Source organism: Suricata suricatta, chromosome 1 (assembly GCF_006229205.1).
Source record: "Suricata suricatta isolate VVHF042 chromosome 1, meerkat_22Aug2017_6uvM2_HiC, whole genome shotgun sequence".
In the NCBI taxonomy this organism is placed as follows: Eukaryota; Metazoa; Chordata; class Mammalia; order Carnivora; family Herpestidae; genus Suricata; species Suricata suricatta.
Genome location: NC_043700.1, coordinates 2,536,741 through 2,559,310, shown reverse-complemented (window position 1 = coordinate 2,559,310; position 22,570 = coordinate 2,536,741). Strand labels below are relative to the sequence as shown.

The following is a 22,570-nucleotide window of genomic DNA, read 5'->3' as shown; positions in this document are numbered from 1 at the left end:
CCCTTCATGAAAAAGTGCCTGGTTTTACCTTGAGTGGAGCCCTAGATGGTATTCAAGTAGGCCCCCATCGGGCTGCAGAGTGACCTTAATGGAAACATACGGGTTTTTTTTGTTTTTTTTTTTTTTTTGCTTTTGAGTCCCTTTGCTTGTATTAGGACACATGTGACATAGAAAGAATTACTTTTAAATACCATCCTGCACGCAATACGTTCCACGTAAGAAGGCTTAATTCGCAGAATATTCAGGAAGAGTAATAAAAAGGTGATATAGACGCACTTAGTGCGCTTTCTCGTCAGTGTCTCCCAGTTCTCTGCATGTGCACCTGACATTCGTGCAGGCAGCCCTGTTACTATTGGTGCAACGTCATGACTGCACAGAATTGTGAAAATGGAAGTTCCCCTAAAGGTGGGTGCCGTAAAGTCTGAATTAACAGACATTACACTTTAAAAAAGGATTGCTAACTTATCCCTGCCAAACCAGACGGTGGAGTTTCCAACATAATGAATATTTTATAAATGTAAATTCCGTAGGGCAATCCTATTACTCGTATGTGTTACATGATCATTGCATTTTGTCCAAATCCCAAGATCTTCGCCTTTGCATTTTTTTATTTATAGTTTATTGTCAAGTTGGTTTCCATATCACACCCAGTGCTCTTCCCCACAAGTGCCCCCTCCGTGCCACTTGCATTTTGATGATGGAACTCGATGAAGGGGCATTTTAAAAGGGATGCGGTTCTTGATCTCTTAGCTCTCCAGGGCGAAGTGGAAATGCTCTAATTACATTTATCTGTCAGTTGAACACGGTTCCGTTTCTGATGTTTACGTCACCAGCCCAGGCCTGGCCGTCATTATCTTCTTTCACTTTCTCTCCTGATGGGATGTGAATCGGAGTGATTTTAAATGTCCATGACTCTAAATGCTAAGTAGTCCTGGTAAGCCATCATGCCTCGGATTGCCTGAAGCTGCTCTGAATTTACCCAATGGGGAACCCATACTATGCCATGCAGCCATTACACAGAAGCTCTGAATATTTGCTGCTGTGTTTTGGGGAGTCTCTGTAGGTTTTGTGAACGCTAAGTTCTACCAAAGCTTCCTTAAGACCAGGAGACCCCTCTGGCACCATGAGATGAAAAGTAAATTAACAGTTGAAAGCCTTTTAGAGAACAAGAGCCTGAGACATTGGAGTCCGTGTCTCCCAGTGTGTCACCGTGACTAATTATAAAGGTCCCTACAGTGCGATCCATTTGATAATACAGAGGACAGTTTGATACAAGAGGTTGTTGGGGGTTTTTTCTACTTATTTTACTCACCCCTCTGGAAGAAAGGTGAAGCAGAAAATCTCCCAAGTTTTCTTCTGACTTATAGATTCTTAAGTCATTAGCGGACCCGTTGGCATGGAAAAATCACACATCTGTGACTTCTTGTAAGACATGGGCAACATGCAGGCGCTCAGGTGGGAGGGACCCTGACACCTTACAACTAGAGGGCTCAGGAGAGGCAAGTGGGGAGCCAGAAGTGCCCGGTGGGAAACGAGGATTTCACCCACCCAGCAAAGAGGGGCTGGCATGGACAGGTGCTGCCCTGAAGCATGGTTTAAGGGGAGTGGCTACGGTCAGGTGGGCTTTACGGGGCTGGGAGTGGGCGCAGCCGGCAGGGCTAGCAGGAGAGACCCCGTGTTGCACGACCGGGAACATGCGCTCCGAGGCCCTTCTTGGTGCTGGGGTCGTGGGGAGGGATGACTTACCCCAGGTCCCTGTAGACTGGGGAGCAAAGCTGCTCACACTGAGACTCGGATTACATTTGGTTCAAGAGCTGGACCGCACTTGGGCCTACTATTGGGGATCATGGATCGTGCAGAATTAAAATGGATTTTACAGGGGTGCCACTCTGCCTCTTCCCCCTCTAAAAATTTTTTTTAAAACATAAGAAATGGATTTGACAAATGGAATCATGATGAATTACAAACTTCACTCCAGACATTAGTGCATGGATTATGGCACAGCCAAAAAGAGAGAGAGGGGGGTCAGAATGTATTTTCTTTCTGTGACTCTGTATTTCCAGGGCTCAAAAATAATCTATAACAATAACTGGCTATACGAATTAACAGAGACTCAGTGTCACCGGATTCTTATAACATTCTTCTAAAGTATTTCAAATCAGATCCTTCTTGTTTGATACAACCCCTGTTGGCACCTTTAGGCTTGGTCAGGCCTCACCCTTTTCTCCTTCATTCATCATTTCAAAGAACGGGTCAAGTAGCAGACTAAGGCATCTTTGCGAGCCTCCTTTCAGGACTGTGTCCAGGGACCTCCCCCAGGAGCCAGCGCAGCCGTGGCACTCACCGGGAGGGCCCGATGCAGGACTGGTGTGGTGTCCACGTCGGGTCCTCAGTGGGGCCCAGCCTAGGAGCTCCGGATAAACTAGAGCCACTTACACGAAGCCCACGTTAGTGATTGGGAAGAGCCCTGACTCACCAACCCTATTATCCAAATACGCTGCCAACTGAGGGGAGACAGAGCAGAAGCTGCTCAGAACGAGTCCTTGCTGAGGACGCAGAGGCCCCGAGTCACACGCGAGGAAGCGGGGAAGGCCAGTCAGAACGCAGCACTTGGTAGTCTGGCTGACGTGTCGGTTTACTCTGATCTCATCGAGATCTTAACCCTCTGCACCAGCTTCGGTGTTTTACTTGAGACTAGGCGCATTTTCATCACCAGCCTTCTCATGAAAAGTGGCACAGACACTGAAAGCCACATCCTGCTTGAGAACTTTGGGGATTACCAGGGTATTTAATACTAGAGGAGAGAGAGACAAAGAAGTGGAGAGTGAGGGGGGTGGGGGAGGAGGATGGGAAAGAGAAGACTGGGGAAAGCCCATGGTGGAGGAGCGGGTGCCTGGCACTCTCCGTGCCATCCCAGGGGTGACTGACGTCAGCCGATCGACCGAAGCACGTACAGGCAATTACCTTTTTAAAAGTAAAAGCAAACTCAAAAAAGAATTAATCAGCAACATCAAGGATACCTATTTTTAAAGCTAGAGATATTCACATAAAAATCAAATATCGGTGAGAATTCCCTTCTGAGTCCCTTTCTTCCAAACCACATGTCCCTCGCAGTTCCTGGGAGCAGGGAGGAGATGCTGTCCTCGTTCTTAGGAGTTGTCTCACAGATGTCTTCAAGCCCCTCTCTTCTGAACACCGCTGCCGTTATGTGACACGCAAACAGTGTTCATCGCTCATACTAGGTGCATGCATTGCTATTTTCACATTTAAAGTATTTTTACCTTTAACTGTTGGGTTGCCCCAATTTTTAAAGTTCGCCGCATGAAAGTAAGTGAACTCACTGTGTGCTCGTAGTCTGGGAGAAATAGATACATTTCGGTGTCTAACCTGACGGGATGTTCTTTCCTTTAGTTTCAACATGGAGCCCAGCTATGATTTCCTACATATCTATGAAGGAGAAGATTCCAACAGGCCTCTCCTCGGAAGTTTCCAGGGCTCTCAAGCCCCAGAGAGAATAGAGAGCAGTGGAAATAGTCTGTTTCTGGCCTTTCGGAGCGACGCGTCTGTGGGCTTGTCGGGGTTCGCCATTGAGTTTAAAGGTACTGTGATCAGCTTAATCTGTGTGCCCAATAATTTGCATCGAGGTTTGTTCATCATAAGCATTTATCTCTGACGTCTTGCATGACTGTTTCATACATAAAATGCTCGTGTAACCTAATGCGCGATCTTTCCAGTGAGGAAGAAAATCCAGAGACACATTTCTACCTTTGCTGACAGGAAACAAGAAACATGAATAATTCCCCCCCCATTTGTAGTCATCTAAACATAACTTATGAGGTGTGTATTGAAGGAGTTGATGACATTTAAGAATTGGGTCGCCTGGGGGGCTCACTTGGCTAAGCGTCTGACTTCAGCTCAGGTCATGATCTCGTGGTTCCTGAGTTCGAGCCCCGTGCCAGGCTCTGTGCTCCCATGACAAAGCCCACTTCGGATCCTCTGTCTCCCCACCTCTCTGCCCCTCCCCTGCTCATTCTCATTCTCTCTCTCTCTCTCTCAAAACTAAAGAAACAATAAAAAATAAAACAATTATTTTAACGTGTGTTTTAATATCTTCTAATTCATTTCTTTAGAATGATTAAGGTTATGTATGTCAAACTAGCAGTTTTGTCTCCTTGTTTTCCAGTGTGCAGTTGTGTGGCCTTTCCCCACATCCACCCCCATGGGCGCTGGTTCACGAGGGGCCTTCGCCCAGGCAGGCTTCCTTGTCTGCTCACCAGATGGGGTCTCCCACTTCATTTGGGGGCCCCATGGCCTGTGGCCAAACATCCAAAGAAAACAGACAAACTCACAAACAAAAACCACCCTAAACTAAGCATCACTTTCTTTTCAAACCCATTTCTCATGTGACTCAAGAACATAGAAATTATATTACAAAGAACTAGAGAAAAGGACTTCGTGAAATACCAATTCACAATAGTGAGTGCTTTAAGAAATATCGAAAATGTGTATATTGATTTAAACTTGAGTTACTTATCATTTATTAGAATTGTCAGATAATACACAGGACACATTTCATCTCTGTTAATTCTTCATTGGACTTGTGTTTCTTTATATGGTTTTAAGTAGAAAATTAATCTATTTCCTTCTAAACATCAAAATCCACAAACTTACGGATTCTTATTAAAATGCATAATAGAAGAAAATTACACACTTCAGCAATCAGAGGAGTGTTGCGCTTTGGGGCTGGGATCTGTTCATGTGTGTGAATGATTAGAAACAGCCCTGGTAAGCAGTCTCCGTACCGTGGGATAGCTTCTGTATTAACAAGAGCTCACACACGTCACTTCACCGTGACAATGGCCGTTCTGGATTGAGCCGCAAAGCACCGCCCCTCCTCCAAATGTAAGGAGGGACATTTATCAGTGCCCACTTGTGCACCTTGGACTCTCCAGGGCCGTCTGGGCTGGAAGAGCGCACAACGGGAGGAGGAGGTGTCTGCCCAGGGGCGGGAGGAAAGACCAGCGTGTTCTGTGTGAGTTCTTCGGGACCAGGATGGGCGGGGCTGCAGCGCGGAAGGCGGTAAAAGCTCTCCAGGCTCCGGTGGGGTCCGAGAAGCAGCAGGAGGAGCCCTGGGCAGCCTCGCTGAGTGACAGCCCCTGACACGGGGGATCGAGCCCACCGGCCTCCGGAGCAGGAGCACTCAGAGGTGCGTCCTTAGGGAGAAGGGACAGGAGCTGTGGCAAAACCACCATGTTATGAGTCATTATTAGAAAATACGACAAACCATAAGCAAAACCGGTGTGTGTGATTGATCCCTAACATCCCGAACCAGCAGCCGGAGGGGCGGAACCAAGAGAACAGAGGCCGTGAGCCCGTTTGGAGAAACAAGCAGGGTCTTGCCGTCAGAAATCTCACGCAGTGACCAGAGCAGATGATCGTGTCCCTGGTGTTCGGTGAGACAGCAAGCTTGGCTGAGAGAGATTATAACAAACAGGTGACCGAAGAGCCTGAAAGGCATCCATGGTGGCCCCTGTCCCTGTGGTTTGCGCTCCTGGTTGTGGTCGGGGTGACCCATGCTCAGCGGGGTCTCTCCCTGGAGCTATATTAGTAGTAGCTGTGGATAATCTCTCATAAAGCTCTCATAGGCATGAGCGTTTGGTGCAGTGTGCAATCTGGGACATTCCCTGGGGGTCTGGAAATGCGTCTCCTGCATCAGAGGGACTGCTGTGTAGTGAGAAAGGTTTTATTACTTTAGGAGAGAGGGAAAGCACGAGTGGAGGAGGGCAGAGAGAGAGGGTCTGAAGCAGCTCCAGGCCCTGAGCTGTCAGCACAGAACCCAATGTGGGGCTCGACCCCACAAGCCAAACCCAAGATCAGGACCTGAGCCAGAGTTGGAGGCTTAAGTAAAGGAGCCCCCCGGGTGCCCAGAAAGCTTCCGTTACAAGAGAGAACAGTATGGCCTAGCCCAGCAGCCACAGTCACTAGATCCTGAGTCCGCCCAGCCGGAAGGCACTGACGGCCCGTGTAGCCTGCGGGTTTATTCATTTGTTCCTGCTTTGCTGAAAATGACTGCCCCTCAGTGTGGGTGGTGCATAAGTAGCCACACAGAGTTACCGACACGGCACCTGCCTTCAGATGGGTTTTCAACTGCGTGGTCCCGACCCAACACACACTTCTTGGGGACACATTCTAGTAACAGCAAAATCAAGGTGTTACATGAGTTTATATATGGTAAATTATATAAATTATATATTCATGTAATATATTTGTATGTGCATCTGCCTACATTTACATGCTTTGGTTAAAACGCAATATATAAAAACAGATAATATATATTAAATGTATAATAATATATGATATATAATGTATAACATGTATAATATGTTTCGTATATGTTGCATTTTAGCAAAGTATGTATGTAAGTAAAATAACATAATAGATCCCTTTTTTTTAAATGTTTATTTATTTTTGAGAGAGAGAGCAGGGGAGGGGCAGAGAGAGGGAGTCACAGTATCCCAAGCAGGCTCCAGGCTCTAGCTGTCAGCACAGAGCCCAACGTGGGGCTCAGACCTATGAACCGGGAGATCATGACCTGAGCCCAAGTCGGATGTTTAATCGTGTGACCTCCCCAGGAGCCTCCATAATACAGTAAGTCAGTGACTGCCGAAGAGATCTCTCTTTGGCTGTTGACACAGATCATTATAACTATAATGGAAAATATGGTATAAATACAGTTAAACTGCCTTTTTTTTTTCCTGCGAGACTTCCCAAACTTTGTGCTTTTTCCTCTTCTACCAAATTAGTAGGATTTTTGTAGAATTAGTAATAAGCACCAGGCAGACAATCAGTCAGAAAAAATTCAGACAGTAACGTTGACATTAATTCCAGCCAAAAAAGTTCGTCTGCCACTTATAATCTCCAGAGATCTTTTCTATACGAATGAGGGATTTGACACGTGTGAACTTTCTACAGAGAGAAGTCTTGTCAAGCCAAAAGGAAAGAGTGAAAACATGTTTATTTTATCCACTGCACTTATCCTTGAGCATGTGTTGATGTTAATGGCCTGAATCTCTCTCTTCTCTCTCTCTTTCTCACACACATATGCACACACGGCCAAATTGTCAGCTACAAAAATGAAGATGAACATTTCAGACATCTTCTAATTGATCACTTGAAGATCTAGAGCCTTCTGACATTACTGGGAACTTTGACGATGGCATGAAAAATCTTGACAGGTGTAAGCAGAAAGCCATTCAGATGATGGAAATTCGATATAAACTGTGTGACTATATAGAACTATTTACGTGTTTATCCATTTAGAGAGATACTTTGGAAGATCTGTCGAATATAAAGATATTTAAAATGGTAAAGTTACCAAAAGTTAGCAGGAATTAACCATATAGCTACAAGTTTCAGAGGGGGAGAAAGACTATTATATTATATTTGGGAAAAGATAGGCTTTTAGTGAAAGTTTCTTTTAAGTTTATTTATTTTGAGAGAGAGAAAAAGAAAGAGAAGGGAAGGGGCAGAGACAGGGAGAGAGAGAATCCCGAGCAGGCTCTGAGCGCTCCACATGGAGCCCCATGTGGGGCTCGAACTTGCGAACCGTGAGGTCATGACCTGAGCGGGAACCCCAGGCGGGTGCTTACCACCCGAGCCTCCCAGGTGCCCTGAGTGGAAACTTTTAAACTTGCTCTGAGCTTCAGATTCCGCAGTGCACAGCAGGCCCGCTTGACCCTTGCAGAGCTGCAGGGAAGAACAGATTCGACCCTGCAGCGCCCCCCACACCCCTGCGCGGTGCACCGCACCCAGCAGGCCCTCACCTCCCTGGGCCGTCACCCCCGGGAGGCTGGAGTGGCTGGGTGTGGTGACCGACGCTTGTCCATGGGCACTGACCCCGCTGCCTGCGCTGCAGGGTGGGGGCCCTACAGAGGCCGGGCGCTCCTCCCCTCCCCAGTCCCCCAGCCTGGCCGCTCTTAGGATCAGAGGTGCTCCTCACTGAGGGGCCCCAGCCCGCGGCGGGAGCAGCCCCCTCTTCCCGGCCCCCAGGCCGTGATCCCACCTTAGTGTGACCGGAGCGCAGGGCTCGGAAATGACCCCTGCTTCTTCCGAGTCGGTTTCATGCTGCAGTGCTGGAGCCCGGCAAGAAAGGACTCCATCCATCGGTGGAGTTTTTCCTGTTTTTTATGTGTAATCATTAACTAATAATTGTTAACTGTGACGTATCGACATTATTAACTAATCACTTGATTACTTGTCAATCTATAAATAACTTTGAGCTTTTCTCATACACCGGGCACTGCTCTAGGCACTAAACAAAGGGGCGAGCAAGGAGACAGGCGCAGGAAGGTTAAGATTCCTGTGCTCACGGAGTTGACCGTTTCTTCTTCTGCAGAGAAGCCCCGGGAGGCCTGTTTCGACCCTGGAAATATCATGAACGGGACACGGATCGGCACGGACTTCAAGCTGGGCTCGACCGTGACTTACCAGTGTGACTCTGGCTACAAGATCGTGGACCCGTCCTCCATCACGTGCGTGATTGGGGCCGACGGGAAGCCCGCCTGGAGCCAGGCCCTGCCTTCCTGCAGCGGTACGTGTGACACGCGTTCCCTTCCGCGACGCTGTGACTGGAACACACGGCCTCTCCTTAGAGCTGAGCCGGCGCTTCAGCACTCTGGCCCATGGCCGGCGGTCAGGGTCAGGTCCCTGAGGGAGCGAGTGCAGACTCCGCCTTGCCGGGGCCGTATCATTCCATGCGCCATCTGTCACAGGCTTCGGGAGGCGGTGATGTTTTTCTCTCTGGCATTTTTAATTTGTTTTTGCATATTCTAGGCCTGATGTACATTAAGAGGTGCCAGTTAGCTGTCTCCAGACACACTCTTTCTGCCTCTGTCTCTGCCTCTGTATTTCGGTGTCTCTGTGTTTCTCTGTGTCTCTCCTCTCTCTCTCTCTGCATATAGGTGTCATTTTCCCCAAAATATCAATACTTGTAATTCTTTATATGGGCACTCAATTTCTAAAGCCACATGTTAAGAGGTTAAGCCACATATTAAAAGTAAGATCAACCTTCAAGAACAGAGAGAACAGAGCTCCTGGGTGGCTCAGTCGGTTGAGCGTCTGACTCTTGATTTTGGCTCAGTCGTGATCTTGCAGGGTTGTGGGATCGAGCCCTGGGCCAGGCTCCTATTCTCTCCTTCTGTCCCTCCCAGCTCACTGTGCACTCGCCCTCTCTCTCCCTCTCTCCCTCCCCCTCTCCCCAAAAAGAACAGACTGGGCTGACCTGCCATGACCGCAGTCTGGTGGCACTTACCCTGGACAGCGCAGTGACAGAGAGAGGCTTAGATTTCCAGGTCTCTGCTCTGAGTGTTAATCTCATCCGTGATTTCCCAGGACTGTCTGCAGCCCAGTCTTCCAGCCTCAGGCCTAAGACCTGTCGTCTCTACCCTGAGAAAAGGAGGGGGCAGACCCCGTGCTGTTTGCAGGAAACACCTGATTCCCAGGTTATGTTAGGATGAACTCAAGTCCCAGTGTAGTTAGATGTAATGAACTCAGCAAAACCTTTATGTTCTCCCCCACTCAGGGCAGCTGGCAAAGTTCCTGGTCCCTTCAGACCCAACAGGTGAAATTTTAAAATTAGTGCATAGACATTAAAGCAAACGAAGGAAAGAAACGAAGGTCGAGTCCTGGGCTGCGCTGTGGCTTCCTGTCTCTAAGTCTGTGTGTGGACCGGAGACTGTTGGTCAAGGAAGCCCGCCCGCCGCGGCCAGCACTAGGTTCTGGGTCGCAGTAAGGACTCCATCCAGGTTTCCAGACGAAATGAATGAGTCCGTGAAAAGCTAGAAATAAATTTTAATGGAAAAATCCACAGCCTGTGAAATCTTCCTAATGTTACATGCTTTAATAACAGAAACAAAAATAGCATCATTGATGCGTCTCAGACTTCAGGTCTGGAAGAGGGAACAATGCCGAGAGAGGGCAGGACACACACCGTGGCCTCCTCGCACGCGGTGTTTCCACGTTCTCATCCGTGTCTGAGCGTAGTCGGGAGGGTCTGTGCTGGCCTTGTGCCCCCGTCTGGGGAGGACCAGGAAGCTGGCCGCCCCAATAACTCGCACTGACTTCAGAGCAGCGTGGGGCCCTGCGGGACGTCCCTGTGTGGATCTGCTTCCCCCCAAGCCCTCGGCCTGGGGTGCGGGCGGCGGGTGCCTGCTGCTCCGCTTGGTCTAGAGGAGGAGCCAGAGAGGAGGAACCAGCCCCTACCCACCTGTGTGCCGTGGGCAGGCGGCTCGGAGCCCGTGGGCAGCCACGTCCCCCGTCAGCGAGGACCCTCCTGGGCCGTCATGACGATCTCTGGAAGGTCAGCCATAAGGGCGTGAGGCCAGGGCGCCCGGCGGCTCGTGGGCTGAGCATCCGGCTCTGCTGCGGTCATGATTTCGCCTGCGGTTCACGGATCGAGCCCCGCGCCAGGCTCTGCGCTAACAGCCTGGAGCTGCGTCAGTGTCTGTCTCCCTCTCTCTGCCCTCCCCTCGCATTCACTCTGTCTCTCTCTCTCAAAAATAAACAAACATTAAAAATATAAACATAAAAACCCACGTATATGTACATATTAAATTTTATAGAAAATTCATGTCACAAGTTATATCAATTATATTTAGAACGCACCTGCCCTTTATGCAATCTGAGTAACGCCGTAGACACAGAGTGCCCAGTAGCCTCATAGACTTGGGAGGGCCTGAGAAACCGCATCCCGCTCAAATTATGAAGAAGTAATCTCAAACTTCTGTTTCAACGCTTATTGTTGTTTTTACATTTGAGATTTTGGACATCACTTGTTACATGTGTAAAGTGTTCTTTACATATATACACATCTACACATCTCTAAGTATAAAGGGAAATAAATCTATAAACATACAATAAAACATTTCCTCATATTACAGTAATAGATAAACATAATGTATTGAAATACGTTATTGGTATTTATATACTAATAATACCTAGCATTACTATAATAGTGTTTATAACTAATAATATGGATAAATAATATGTATTTTATTATATTTTAGATATATTACCCTTTATACTTACAGGCATGAATCTGTGCATGTATTTCAATATACATTAAATAGGTACTATATTTAAATACACATATTAACGTAAATAAAATATATATTAAATGTAGGTTAATATATGTGTGTCACGTACACGTGTGTGTGGAAATAGGTGCACATACAGGAAGCAAACTGACGAGGGAGGTGTGTAGACGTCAGCTCTGGGCGGTGCGGGTGAGGTCACGGCCGCCAGGGCGGGGAGGAGCGGGGTGTATCTAAGGAGAGTGCGGACGCCACGCCCTCAGGTGACCGCGGGGGCTGCCGGGGGAGTGGGACAGCGTGGCGGGGCGGGCCTTCCTGCCGCGGTCCTGCGTCTGGGAGGGGACACCGCCGCCCACCGGAGCCCGGGGCCCTAGACGGCGGTCCCGGAAGTGGGTCCTGCGCTGCCTGCCAGCTACTACCCAGGCCTTGAGGACCTCACCTTGGGGGGAGGGTCTCAGCGTGGGGGCTGGACCAGGGCCGGGGACTATCCAGCCAGATCCCGGCTTCACCGCCCACCTCATCGGTGCTGGAGAGATTAACGGGATATGCATAAGGCTCTCTCAAACAAAGTAGGTGCTCAGTAAATAGAGAATCTTGTTTCTATATGTAAATCTTAATCCACGTGTAAGTTGCATACAGGTCCTTTCGATACACCAGAGGCCAGTGATCGCAGACTCTTGACCTGACATCCAGTCACCACGTGAGCATGAAACCCCATAACTGCAGTGCACTGACGCCTAGTGCAGCTCCCAGCAGACACTCCTCACAAGCAATGCTTGAGAAGCAGCACCTCCAAGGATATCGCTTTCTACAGAATTCTAATGTTTTTTCTTGTTTTCCAAGAAACAATGTGGACACCCAGCTGTGTTCATATCCCTCTTCAGACATTGCCATGGAGGACATATATGGGGCTGGTGTGAAAATAAGACAGAACATGAGCTTCAGACCTTTTTAAATAATAATGCAGGAGGAATTAAATTTGTATGAAACTCAAAGACAATTTGAACTCGTGGGGGATGATAGCCACAAAATTAGCACAAATAAATGGAGTCACATTTGGACAATAGATATAGAATCAAATTTGTAATTAGAAACTATTTCTTCTTCTGTATTTGAAGACCTATAAAGCCAAGAACAATTTTTGTTAACCTGTCATCGAAGTGCACAAAATAGAACTTTTTATGTAAACTGTTTATTTAGTTTTAAATAGAACTCAGACTTCCAAATCATTAAACCAGAAATTACCTCCCCCCGTAGTTTAGTTTGGGTCTGTTAGGGAGCATGGACCTGCTATATTTTAAACATTTTGAGCCTGAGTGGCTCCATGGATTAGGTGCTTGACTTCAGCTCAGGTCATGATCTCATGGTTCGTGGGTTCGAGCCCCACGTCGGGTTCTGTGCTGACAGCTCAGAGCCTGGAGCTGCTTCAGATTCCGTATCCCCCTCTCTCTCTGCTCCTCCCTCATTCACTCGTGTGTGTGTGTGTGCATGTGTGTGCACTCTCTCTCTCTCTCTCTCACAAATAAGTAAAGCATTAAAAAATACCCAAAAAATAACAAAAACCATGTCTATAGATCATATGTTACAGAGTGCAGGCAGCACATTTTGGACAAGTTTGTTTTAAATGTAGAATATGACTTTTTTTCTTGGCGATTCACCTGTTATCTGCAGTTTTTCTTCACTGAAATTTACTGTAAAATCAGAATGAAATTGAAACAACCCAGAGCCTGTTTCATGGGCCAGATGTTAGACGTGTGGTTTCAGGTTTACATTCAGTTCAATCCTGTCCTGTTGCCTTTACGTGCGAGGCGTCCATTCCAGTTAAAGTGACGGATCAGTAGGCTCCTTGTGGCCACTGCACTTACGCCGTCGCTACTCCTTATCCATTTAGGACATGATCTGTGTACGGCATTAATTACCAAAGAGGAAGAACATGTTTGTTTTCCTTTTTTCACATTAACATAAAATCGTGTCCATTATGGAAAGGACCATGCCTATCTTGTCTTAGGTCAGCACAGTAACATGGACAGAATAATCATTACGAATGAAATAAAAATCCTGTACGTTCTTCCATCAATTTCACAAAGGATTGGTCATGCTTGAAATGTACAGTTTTGGTGCTTGTCTTTAACATCTGAGGAAGAACGTGTAAACGCAACCCAGTGTAGCAAGGAAGCAGTGGACCTAAAATGTCAGGTCAGTTTCCTTTCATTTCATCTTTTTTTTTAATGTCTTCTGTTATCACAAAATAATACTTTTCCATCCTGTCCTTGAACAAAATAAATCTTTGTAGTTTCTTCCACAAATACATCACACAATGTCCTTTATAAGATTTCTGTCTGTCAAATAATTTGAGCATCCAAATGTTACCCCAGTGAGGATTTACTTCCACTTTTTATTCATACCTGTGGCTTAAAATTTGGACTGGATGAATTTTCTAGATGTAAAAGAAAGGGTATTTGCAAAGTTACCTGCTTGAATTCTATGCGGCTTAACAAAAATAAATATCTATCCTTCATGATACTTAGTTTTTAAAATTTGACTGTAAAGTTTTAAGGAAACAAAATAGTTCTAAAATAACCTGGCTGCATTTATATGGATGAGGTTAAAAAAAAAAAAGAATAAGTGATGTATCTAAATTAGTAGAATAAGTCGCCCAGCATTTCATGTAAAACCTTCAGCTTAGTGGGAGTTTAACTTCCATCAGCAAGTTAGAAAATAATTTTTCTATTTAGAATTGTAAAAAAGTCAGTGTAGGTGTAGTGAGGTGATAAAAGTATTCTGAATTAAGACACTGATGTGAAAACCACACTCAGTGTAATTAAGGAAAATCTCTACCTGTTGATCATTAAGTAGATCAACGCTGTCAGATGCATGAACTATTTTCCTTTGACACTTAGAGTCAGACCTCAGTTTCCCAAGCTGGTGTGTATGGCTTTGAACTCAGAAATCCCGAATGAGGTGTTTGACATTAGTGTCACCATAGTCCAAGGAGCTTTGTTCATTGTGGAGAATGCCTGTGGGTCAGGACTGGACAGTGTGTTGACTGACATTGAAAGGATTAATATATTGTCTTTGATTTGTCTTCTTTTAATGCGAGAAAACTCTCTTATGAAGAAGAAGTGAGTTTAGAAACCTAAACTCTCTCAAATGCTGAAGGCGACTCTGACCTGAGGTCCGTGGGGGTACACGGAGATGAGTACAGTGTGGTCAGGGTGCAGACGGCGGGGTCTGGGAGCCAGGGGTCCAGGGCCTGACCCGGGCAGGCTCTGCGAACTGGGACGTCCTCTGAAGTCACACTTGATGGATTGAAGTGTAGGACGTTTAATTAAAAAACGGGAATCCTGAGACTAGGATTCAATTGAATGTCTGTTTGAAGATGCTTCCAGAGAGTTTTCAGTGTTTTCTCAGAGTTTTCAGTGTTTTCTCAGCATGAGCAATGCCAAAGTGAATACAGTAATCAGAAGGAAAATAAAAACACACACATGCACGCGCACACGCACATGCACACGCACAGCTCTGCATGTCACGCCTGTTACTATGCCTGCCCTGGCTTTCTAGTTATGAATCAATTCAGTTTTAAATCAACCTTACAGCAAGAGGCCTAGCTCATTAGGAATTCTACATGGTACTCTTGAACTGAGTCTTTGAGGTGAAAACTTCAAGCAACAATGAAAACTAAGAGCAAACATTATTTTTTTCTAAGCCCCATAGTCATCGAAAAACAGTAGAAAACTGAAATCATTTTGTGTAGCCCTTCAGTTAAGGTGATGACTGATGCCAAGCAGAAAATTCTGGTGAGACTCAAATAACTCCGTCTCTTTCAGACTTGCTGTTAGTTTATTACTAATGTTTTCATGATCATTTTAGCATGTCTGAGAGAGGTTTTAGAGTTTCCTAAGATCATCATAGGTTTTTCTCCTAAGTTACCTTTATTCAAACCTGGTAAATCTCTGCTTTTCCTTTCCTTCACTTCCCACAGTGGTGTTAAGTAGTTTTATCCTTGTCCACTTTCTTAAACTTAAAAAAAAAATAATGTTTATATTTGAGAGAGAGAGAAAGAGAGAGAGAGAGAGCAGAAGCTGCGAGGGGGCAGAAAGAGAGAGAGACACACACAGAATCCGAAGCAGCTCCAGGCTCCGAGCTTTCACCCCAGAGCCCGATGCAGGGCTCGAACCCATGAACCGTGAGATCATGGCCTGAGCTGAAGCCAGACATTTAACTGACTGAGCCCCCCAGGCACCCCCAGTTTGTGAAACTGTTGAACTAACCGGGTGAGCTGTGCATGTCCTCAGTGCTCTCCACCTCCTCGGGCCCCGCCCTCGTGAGCAGGTGTGGCGGAGGTTTGCACGTGGATATACTTGTGTGCTTACTCCCATTTGCAGCTCCCTGTGGAGGGCAGTACTCGGGATCGGAAGGAGTCGTCCTGTCCCCAAACTACCCTCATAACTACACGGCCGGCCAGATATGCTCCTACTCCATAACGGTGCCAAAGGAGTTTGGTGAGTTAAGTTTCTCCTTCTTTTAACGTTTTATCCATGGTCATATTTGTTCTGGTGTTAATTTTTCTGTGTCTTATAAACCAACATTACGGCTCTCACTGTAATAAAAATATAAACGCAGGTGAGTTGTGTTAAACAACCCGTTTTCTGAGTGTATACAGCACCCATACAGTCATTTTATCCATGCCACGTCAAATGCTTTTATTTTCTTCTGAGATTCTGACCCAGAATAATCAGAGGGAATGAGTTTGACTTGGCTCTTAACTTCCGTTAGAAAGCATTTTCTTCAAGGGAGGATGGCCAAGTCAGGGGGGCAAAGGGAGCACTGGGTATCCATGTGTATGTGCCTCTCTCAACCAAATGATGGCGGAAGTCACTGGGTCAGTGAGCTCACCTGTGAGTGAGCAGGACGGAAAAACAGGCAGAGCCCCGTCCCCAACCCCTCGACATCTGACTTAGGAATTCCTCCCTGAACTTTGCTCCCAGTCAGAGCCAGCTTTCCGAATGGCTCCGCCTCCACAAGGGCCTTCCTGCTGGGCCTGCGCTGGGTTTGCCCAGAGCTGGATTCCCAGGCCTCCGATATCTCCTGACCAAGGACGCCTCTTTGATTCGGGTTCCTTTCTGGAGTAAATCAGATAGTAGCTTTTACAACTTTATAGTCCAGATTCTTTTTTTTTTTTTCACAGTTGAACAGTGAAAACCCTACAGGGTTAAGTTTTTTTCTGCTTTCTTTACATTCGAAATAGCCGCCTCCCGCTCATAGACATAAAAGAGATCAGGGTTCTGAGGCCAGAATCTGTTTCAGGGAGAACATTTCAGAAAGTACAATTGCATGACAAGAAAGCTAATTGTTGGGTGAGAAGCTGGTCCGCGGCAGACAAATAGTTTCTGGATTGCGAGCAAGTGGTTCTGTGGCCGTTCCACAAGACGCACAAACACTTCTATGAGTTTTAGATACAGGAGCGATGACTTATAATACGAGTCGTTGGTGATGCCAGACATCACATGATCACAACTGGGCCAACGGCCCTTGAAATTCGCTTTGATATGCGAGGGCTTTGGATGACAAGCATGTTTCCAGAATGACTTATGCTCGCAGACCCAGGTTTTACTATATTTATTGTTCACAGACGTCTTCGAAACTAACGAAAACCTTCACCGTGCGTACTTGAGCCTTAGGTGTTTTAGATCACGGGCCAAAACTATTGCTATTTATATCACCTATGGGATAAATAAAATTCTGCGGTAGGATCATCATAAACAACTCTATAATGTGCTGCTGACCCGTGTTTAAATCTCAGTGAGTTCATGTGAATTTCACCTTATAATAAGAAATGTACAATGTTAAATTCTTCACCAAATTGGCGTGTTTTTAAAACCAACACGTGTCTTGATCCCTGCTCCTATCTTACATTAAGCAAAACATCGTTAACTGCTTTTCAGTAAATGGGGCGGCCATGGCCTATCCTTCTATTACCTTAATGTAGCGCCAGGAAAAAATTTAATATTCAAACCAGATTGGGAACAGGAATGCTGTTCCTTTTATTAAGTTTCAAGACAGCCCGAAGCAAAACAAAACTGTCTAAGCCACGGAAAACTCTTAGGATGGAGGAAAGCAGCCCATCATGTTCTACAGGCATCTGAGGGTTGGGATCCTTGGGAGGAGTCAGTAAATCGGCAGAGCAAGACCGCAAGCTCCCTGTCTTCACTTCTTAATAAGCACACGTGCCAACCCACGCCCTCTGTTTTGCAGTGGTGTTTGGGCAGTTTGCCTATTTCCAGACGGCGCTGAATGATTTGGCAGAGTTATTTGACGGGACACACCCACAGGCCAGACTTCTCAGCTCCCTCTCTGGCTCCCATTCAGGTAAACATTCAATGCATTTGCTCTTTAATTGTATGTAGACAGCCAGGGTGATTCATTTTCAACTTGTTATTTCTTTTTTCTTTTTTAACGAGGGAGAAATGCAATCATCTTTGAATTTGCTTGCCTACCTAATAACATTTTATTTTTGATATAAAATTTCAACCGTATTTTTAGCTCATATATAAAACCACAGATTTATCATTTTACTTACTGAAGTTGTAGGAAATATAATATCCATCTCAATACCCAAGGAAAATACCAGAAAAAGGGATAATAAATGATTTTGTGTCTCTATTTTCTATTCTGTCTCCTCATCTTCTTGGAGGGAAACAGTATCACTGTTATGGTCTTATTCCTTGCCAACCTTTACATGTGTGTGTATAAGGATTCATCACTCTCACACAGGTATACGGATGCATACATGTACACACATGCACACATGAATGTGTGTGTATATGTGCGGGGCTGCATAAAACATGGGATGTTATTTCTTTTTTTTCAACATTTTATTTACTTTTGAGAGAGAGAGACAGAGAGAGACAGTGTGAGCAGGGGAGGGTCAGAGAGAGAGGGAGATACAGAATCCGAAGACAGGCTCCAGGCTCTGAGCTAGCTGTCAGCACAGAGCCTAACGTGGGGCTTGAACTCGCAAACCATGAGATCATAACCTGAGCTGAAGTCAGATGCTTGACTGACTGAGCCACCCACACGCCCTGTAAACATGGATGTTATTTCAGGCTCATTTTCTATGCCATGCTTTTATTGAAAATCACAGGTGGAGCCTTCCCTACCAAAAAACACAAATATACACTAAATGTGATTTGTGTCAGTGCCGAGCCGTAGTCAGCTGATTAACGCAGCACAGTTAATTAGCCCCTCATGGATTTGGACCTTGGACAAACTGCAGGGTCTGTGCTGTCCCTGTCGTCACTTAGCAAAGTCAGGTCATGTGTGTGGATCACAGACTCTTGCCAACCAACACTGAGTTTGGTTATTTCCTGGTTTTCGCTATTATTAACCAAGGGTCTTAAGACCCATGTCTTATTTTCTGGCAACGTTCAATGATGGAATGTCTAGAAATATATCAGAAGATACAGATTTATTTTATTTATTTTTAATTTTTTAACGTTTAGTTTTGAGAGAGGGGGAGAGACAGCACGAGCAGGGGAGGGGCAGAAGAGAGAGGCACAGAGTTCAAAGCAGGCTCCAGGTTCTGAGCTGTCCGCTGAGTCCAACACAGGGCTCAAACTCACAAACGGTGAGATCATGACCCGAGGTGAAGTCAGACGCTTTACTGACTGATCTGCCCAGGTGCTCCCAGAAGATACAGATTTAAAATATTGTTATGTACTGATACATTCACCTCTGAAATGCCTTTGTCACTAGTATGCGCCTTAGCAGCACATGAGAGAGACCACTCCTGTTTCATAAGTGTACTTTAGAAGGTAAAAATATATTTCATACATTATTTTTTCCTGAATCTAAATGCTTTAGTATTTTGTAAACAAGGTTTGGGTTCAGATTTTCTTACTTTTCTTAATTTAAGTAAAACCCTAGCAAGTAATTGTCAGCTAGAGTTGATTCTGAGTTACTGATAAATCTGATTCTTACATTTCCCGCATTGTCAGCTAACAGACCTCTGATCAGTGCCTGCGTCAGAGGAGAGCACCGGGAGATGTTGATTGTGAATAGGCAGGACCAGCTTTAAATTCGTGATAGAAACAAGGTGTCTGCATCGTAAGCCCAAGGGGGAATTTCATAAGTCCAACAATGAAAAGCGAAATTCCAAGTTAGTAATTATTTTCCAAAATACTGCTGCCGCCGCACAGCGTGATCTCTGATTTGTCCCCCTAGGTGAAACCTTGCCCCTGGCGACGTCCAATCAGATTCTCCTCCGGTTCAGCGCCAAGAGCGGCTCCTCGGCCCGCGGGTTCCACTTCGTTTACCAAGGTAAAGGTCACGGGGCGCCCGGCTCTCCCCTCCCCCACCACCGACGTACAAAGCGCTAACCCTATCTGCGTTGCAGCTTTTAATATTTGAGAAACTGAAGGTATTCATTTATTTATAATAAGACGATTTAATAAAAAAAACACAACTTTTCATTTTGACCCTTAAGGATATATGGTGTTTCTCCTGCTAAGGCACAGCGAGACCTCACTTACCTCGCGTATCAGGAAACGCTCGGGACCAATCCTTTGTCTGGGACTTCATAGTTGCCAAAAGGATTGCGCGTATCTTCCAGTTTGTGTAATTAAGTCAAGTGTTTCACCAGACTTCGGACTTAACCCCTGCTTTCATGGAAAACATTAAAGCCCCTCTGACAGCTCCAGATCTTCCTGTAGAAAAGGAAGCGGAGGAGGCAACTTAACAGCATCAAACAAGACCCGCAACACCACCCGCCCCCACGACTCTCAGTACCTGCTTTATTCGGTTTGTGCCCGGTGACGTTTGCCACTGGGACACCTTCATATTTATTTCTGAAATTGGAGCGTGTTCAAAAGGTTTCAGGTCGTGCGAAGTTTCTAAATAATGAGGGTTTTTTTAAAAAATCTATAGCGTCTACCTTTGTTTTGTCCATTCAGTGCAGGAACTTGAAAAACCTACCTGTAAACTGTTGACAGGCCTTCAGAAGCGGGAGCAGGTCTCTGGGTGTAGCAGCGACGGCTGTGAGGATGTGCGAGGTCGCCTCTGCGGGGACAGGCTGTGCCCCAATAGGAAGAAGTGCTTCGTTCTTCTAGGCCTCAGTGTGGCGTTTGGCTAGTGAGGTGACTCGCTGCTCTGGAAGAGTGGAGGAGGCCCCCTACCAGCAGGGGGTCGGTCCTCTCATGAAAGGCCTCAGAAAACAGGCTCAGCAGCACCATCATGTTTGTGGGGAAAATAATTACGGAAAATCGCAATCTGTCATTTCATAGAACTCATTTCTAATACACTGCAAAACCCATGCCCTCAAAATATTTTATACAATCTATAAATTATAAAACAATTATTTCATAAATTATAAAATATTTCATTATATACACTTCAGTGCTCAGCAACAATATGATTTATAAAGGAATGAGAAAGTATTGGATTAAGTACATTTTTTGATGTTTTTATTTATTAATGAAAGACAGCTACAGAGCACAAGCAGGGGAGGGGCAGAGACAGAGGGAGACACAGAATCTGAAGCAGGCTCCAGGATCTGAGCTGTCAGCACGGAGCCCAGCATGGGGCTCGAACTCACAAAACGTGAGATCATGACCTGAGCCAAAGTCTGACACTTAGCCCACTGAGTCACCCAGGCGCCCCTTAAGTACATTTTTTAACCTGGAGAAATTCAAGCTACTGACATCAACTGTCTTGATAAGAGGCTTTCCTTCATTTTTGATAAAGATTTAACATCCACTAAAATATCTGGGGCAATCGACCCTAAGTCTATCCTAGTTACAAATATTAATCTCAGAAGTCATGACTGTAAAAGGTATGTTTCTTGGTTTAAAGTAATATATTGCCATTAAAGTGAATAAAAACAGAAGAGTGGTAAGACAAGACCACCATTTAGAGGGAGAATATATTTTCCTTGTCCTGAAGAACATAGAACGACTCTAACACCCTCAGTATTAATACCCCCTCTTCTTGCTTTGTTCCTACAGTGAGTTTATGCAAAAACTGCCTTCTTACCAAAGCTAAATCCCTTGGAGGTAAAGAAATAGAGTCATGAATGCAGTTTATAAGTCACATAAGAATGCCTGGGGGAGTTTCCAATACATCTGAAAAGTTAAACCGAGTATTACTTTCTGAAAGATGCTAGTTACATGGGAGCCAAGAAGTGACCTGAAACCTTTCTGAGGGACGCATTCGTATACCACCTATGGCTTCATTCTTTCCTACTTTATTAAAGCTCTGCATTGCGCAGGGAGTTCCTGACGTCCGTGATTCTGGGGTGTCTCGTCTCTCCTGTTGACACGCAGTTGTGTTCTAAAGACCCGTTAGAGACCTCAGGGCAAAGCAGCAAGGTCAGGGTGCAGGAAACCTAGACTTGACCCAGGTCTGCCGGACCACCGCCTCATGGGCTCTCATCCGCCCTCCGCGCCGTCCTTGCTGACACTGAGGCTTTGATAATGAAGACATTTCCATCTTTCTGATCTTGTGGAGAAAGGGACGTTGACTTTGTTTCACAAAGAGTCCTAAGTAACCCATGTCTTTCCCGGTTCTCCTTTGCTTCCCACACCCCTGAGAGGTAGAAGGGTGTACGTGAAGAGTCAGAAATGGGAAAAGGAGTGAATTAGGACCCACGAGCACCCCAGAAGGGGAAGGAGGAGGTCCCTTCTAAATACCTCTTCCTCCTGAGTCTGTCAGGGAGAGCCCAGCACACGGGCGGGGCTGCGGCTGGATGCTGGACGCTCCTGAGTTTCGTGCTCAGGGGCCTTATCCCCTCCTCGGGACGGAGGACCCTAATTCACAGTCCTGGTCCTACATGCAGGGTGTGGGCGGAGGCCGAGAAGACCCAGCGCATTGCAGTGCCGGTTAGGCTCAGATGTCATTCCCGGGCCGCCTTGCGTCCCCCGTGGATTCAGCCCCTGCGTATGGCAGCCGTGTGACAGTCAGGCTGCCGTTGGAACCTGCCATGAACGGACATCTGGAGACCCCCTGCAGTGTGAGGGTCCCGGGAACCCGGCTCACGTTTCAGTTCCTGGACTGGGCCGCTGGCAGTCTTTGTCCTGCACAGACTTCCCTAAAAACACAATAGGATCATGCCTTGCTTTCACACGTGAATGTGTTCAAGCGGCTTCTTGGATTTCCTTGTATGCAACCCAGGGAAGGCTTCCCTGTCCTCCTCTCCTGGCGCCCCCAGACTCCTGGGTCCTCCCAGAGCCCCCAGACCTGGACCCGGGCAGGACCCGCAGTTGGTCGGCGGATTCTGCTCATTCTGATGCGCTTTGCCATTCCACAGAGAGTGCACTGCACCTAAATCAGTGTGTTCTGAGGTCAGTGAGAAAATCCAAATTCATGTCATCCTAAGAAACCCACCACGTGGGACACTCACCTACTGTTTCGTAATAAACTGAGCACAGTCTGATTCCTCCAGTATTATTAAGAGCCTTTTTAGTCTGTTTTATGAAGTGCTTATG

General features: G+C 46.1%; 1 protein-coding gene across 1 annotated transcript in view; it reads left to right on the top strand.

The window, feature by feature from the left end:
• Positions 1–22,570, top strand: part of CSMD1 (CUB and Sushi multiple domains 1) — a 1,512,254-nt gene that overhangs the window by 1,277,125 nt on the left and 212,559 nt on the right. Inside the window, exons 43-49 of the mRNA XM_029933196.1 lie at positions 3,412–3,599; positions 8,396–8,590; positions 15,476–15,592; positions 17,346–17,459; positions 19,314–19,409; positions 20,042–20,203; positions 21,922–22,095. Of these exons, the coding sequence (XP_029789056.1) occupies positions 3,412–3,599; positions 8,396–8,590; positions 15,476–15,592; positions 17,346–17,459; positions 19,314–19,409; positions 20,042–20,203; positions 21,922–22,095 (1,046 nt within the window). The remainder of the gene's footprint in view (positions 1–3,411; positions 3,600–8,395; positions 8,591–15,475; positions 15,593–17,345; positions 17,460–19,313; positions 19,410–20,041; positions 20,204–21,921; positions 22,096–22,570) is intronic.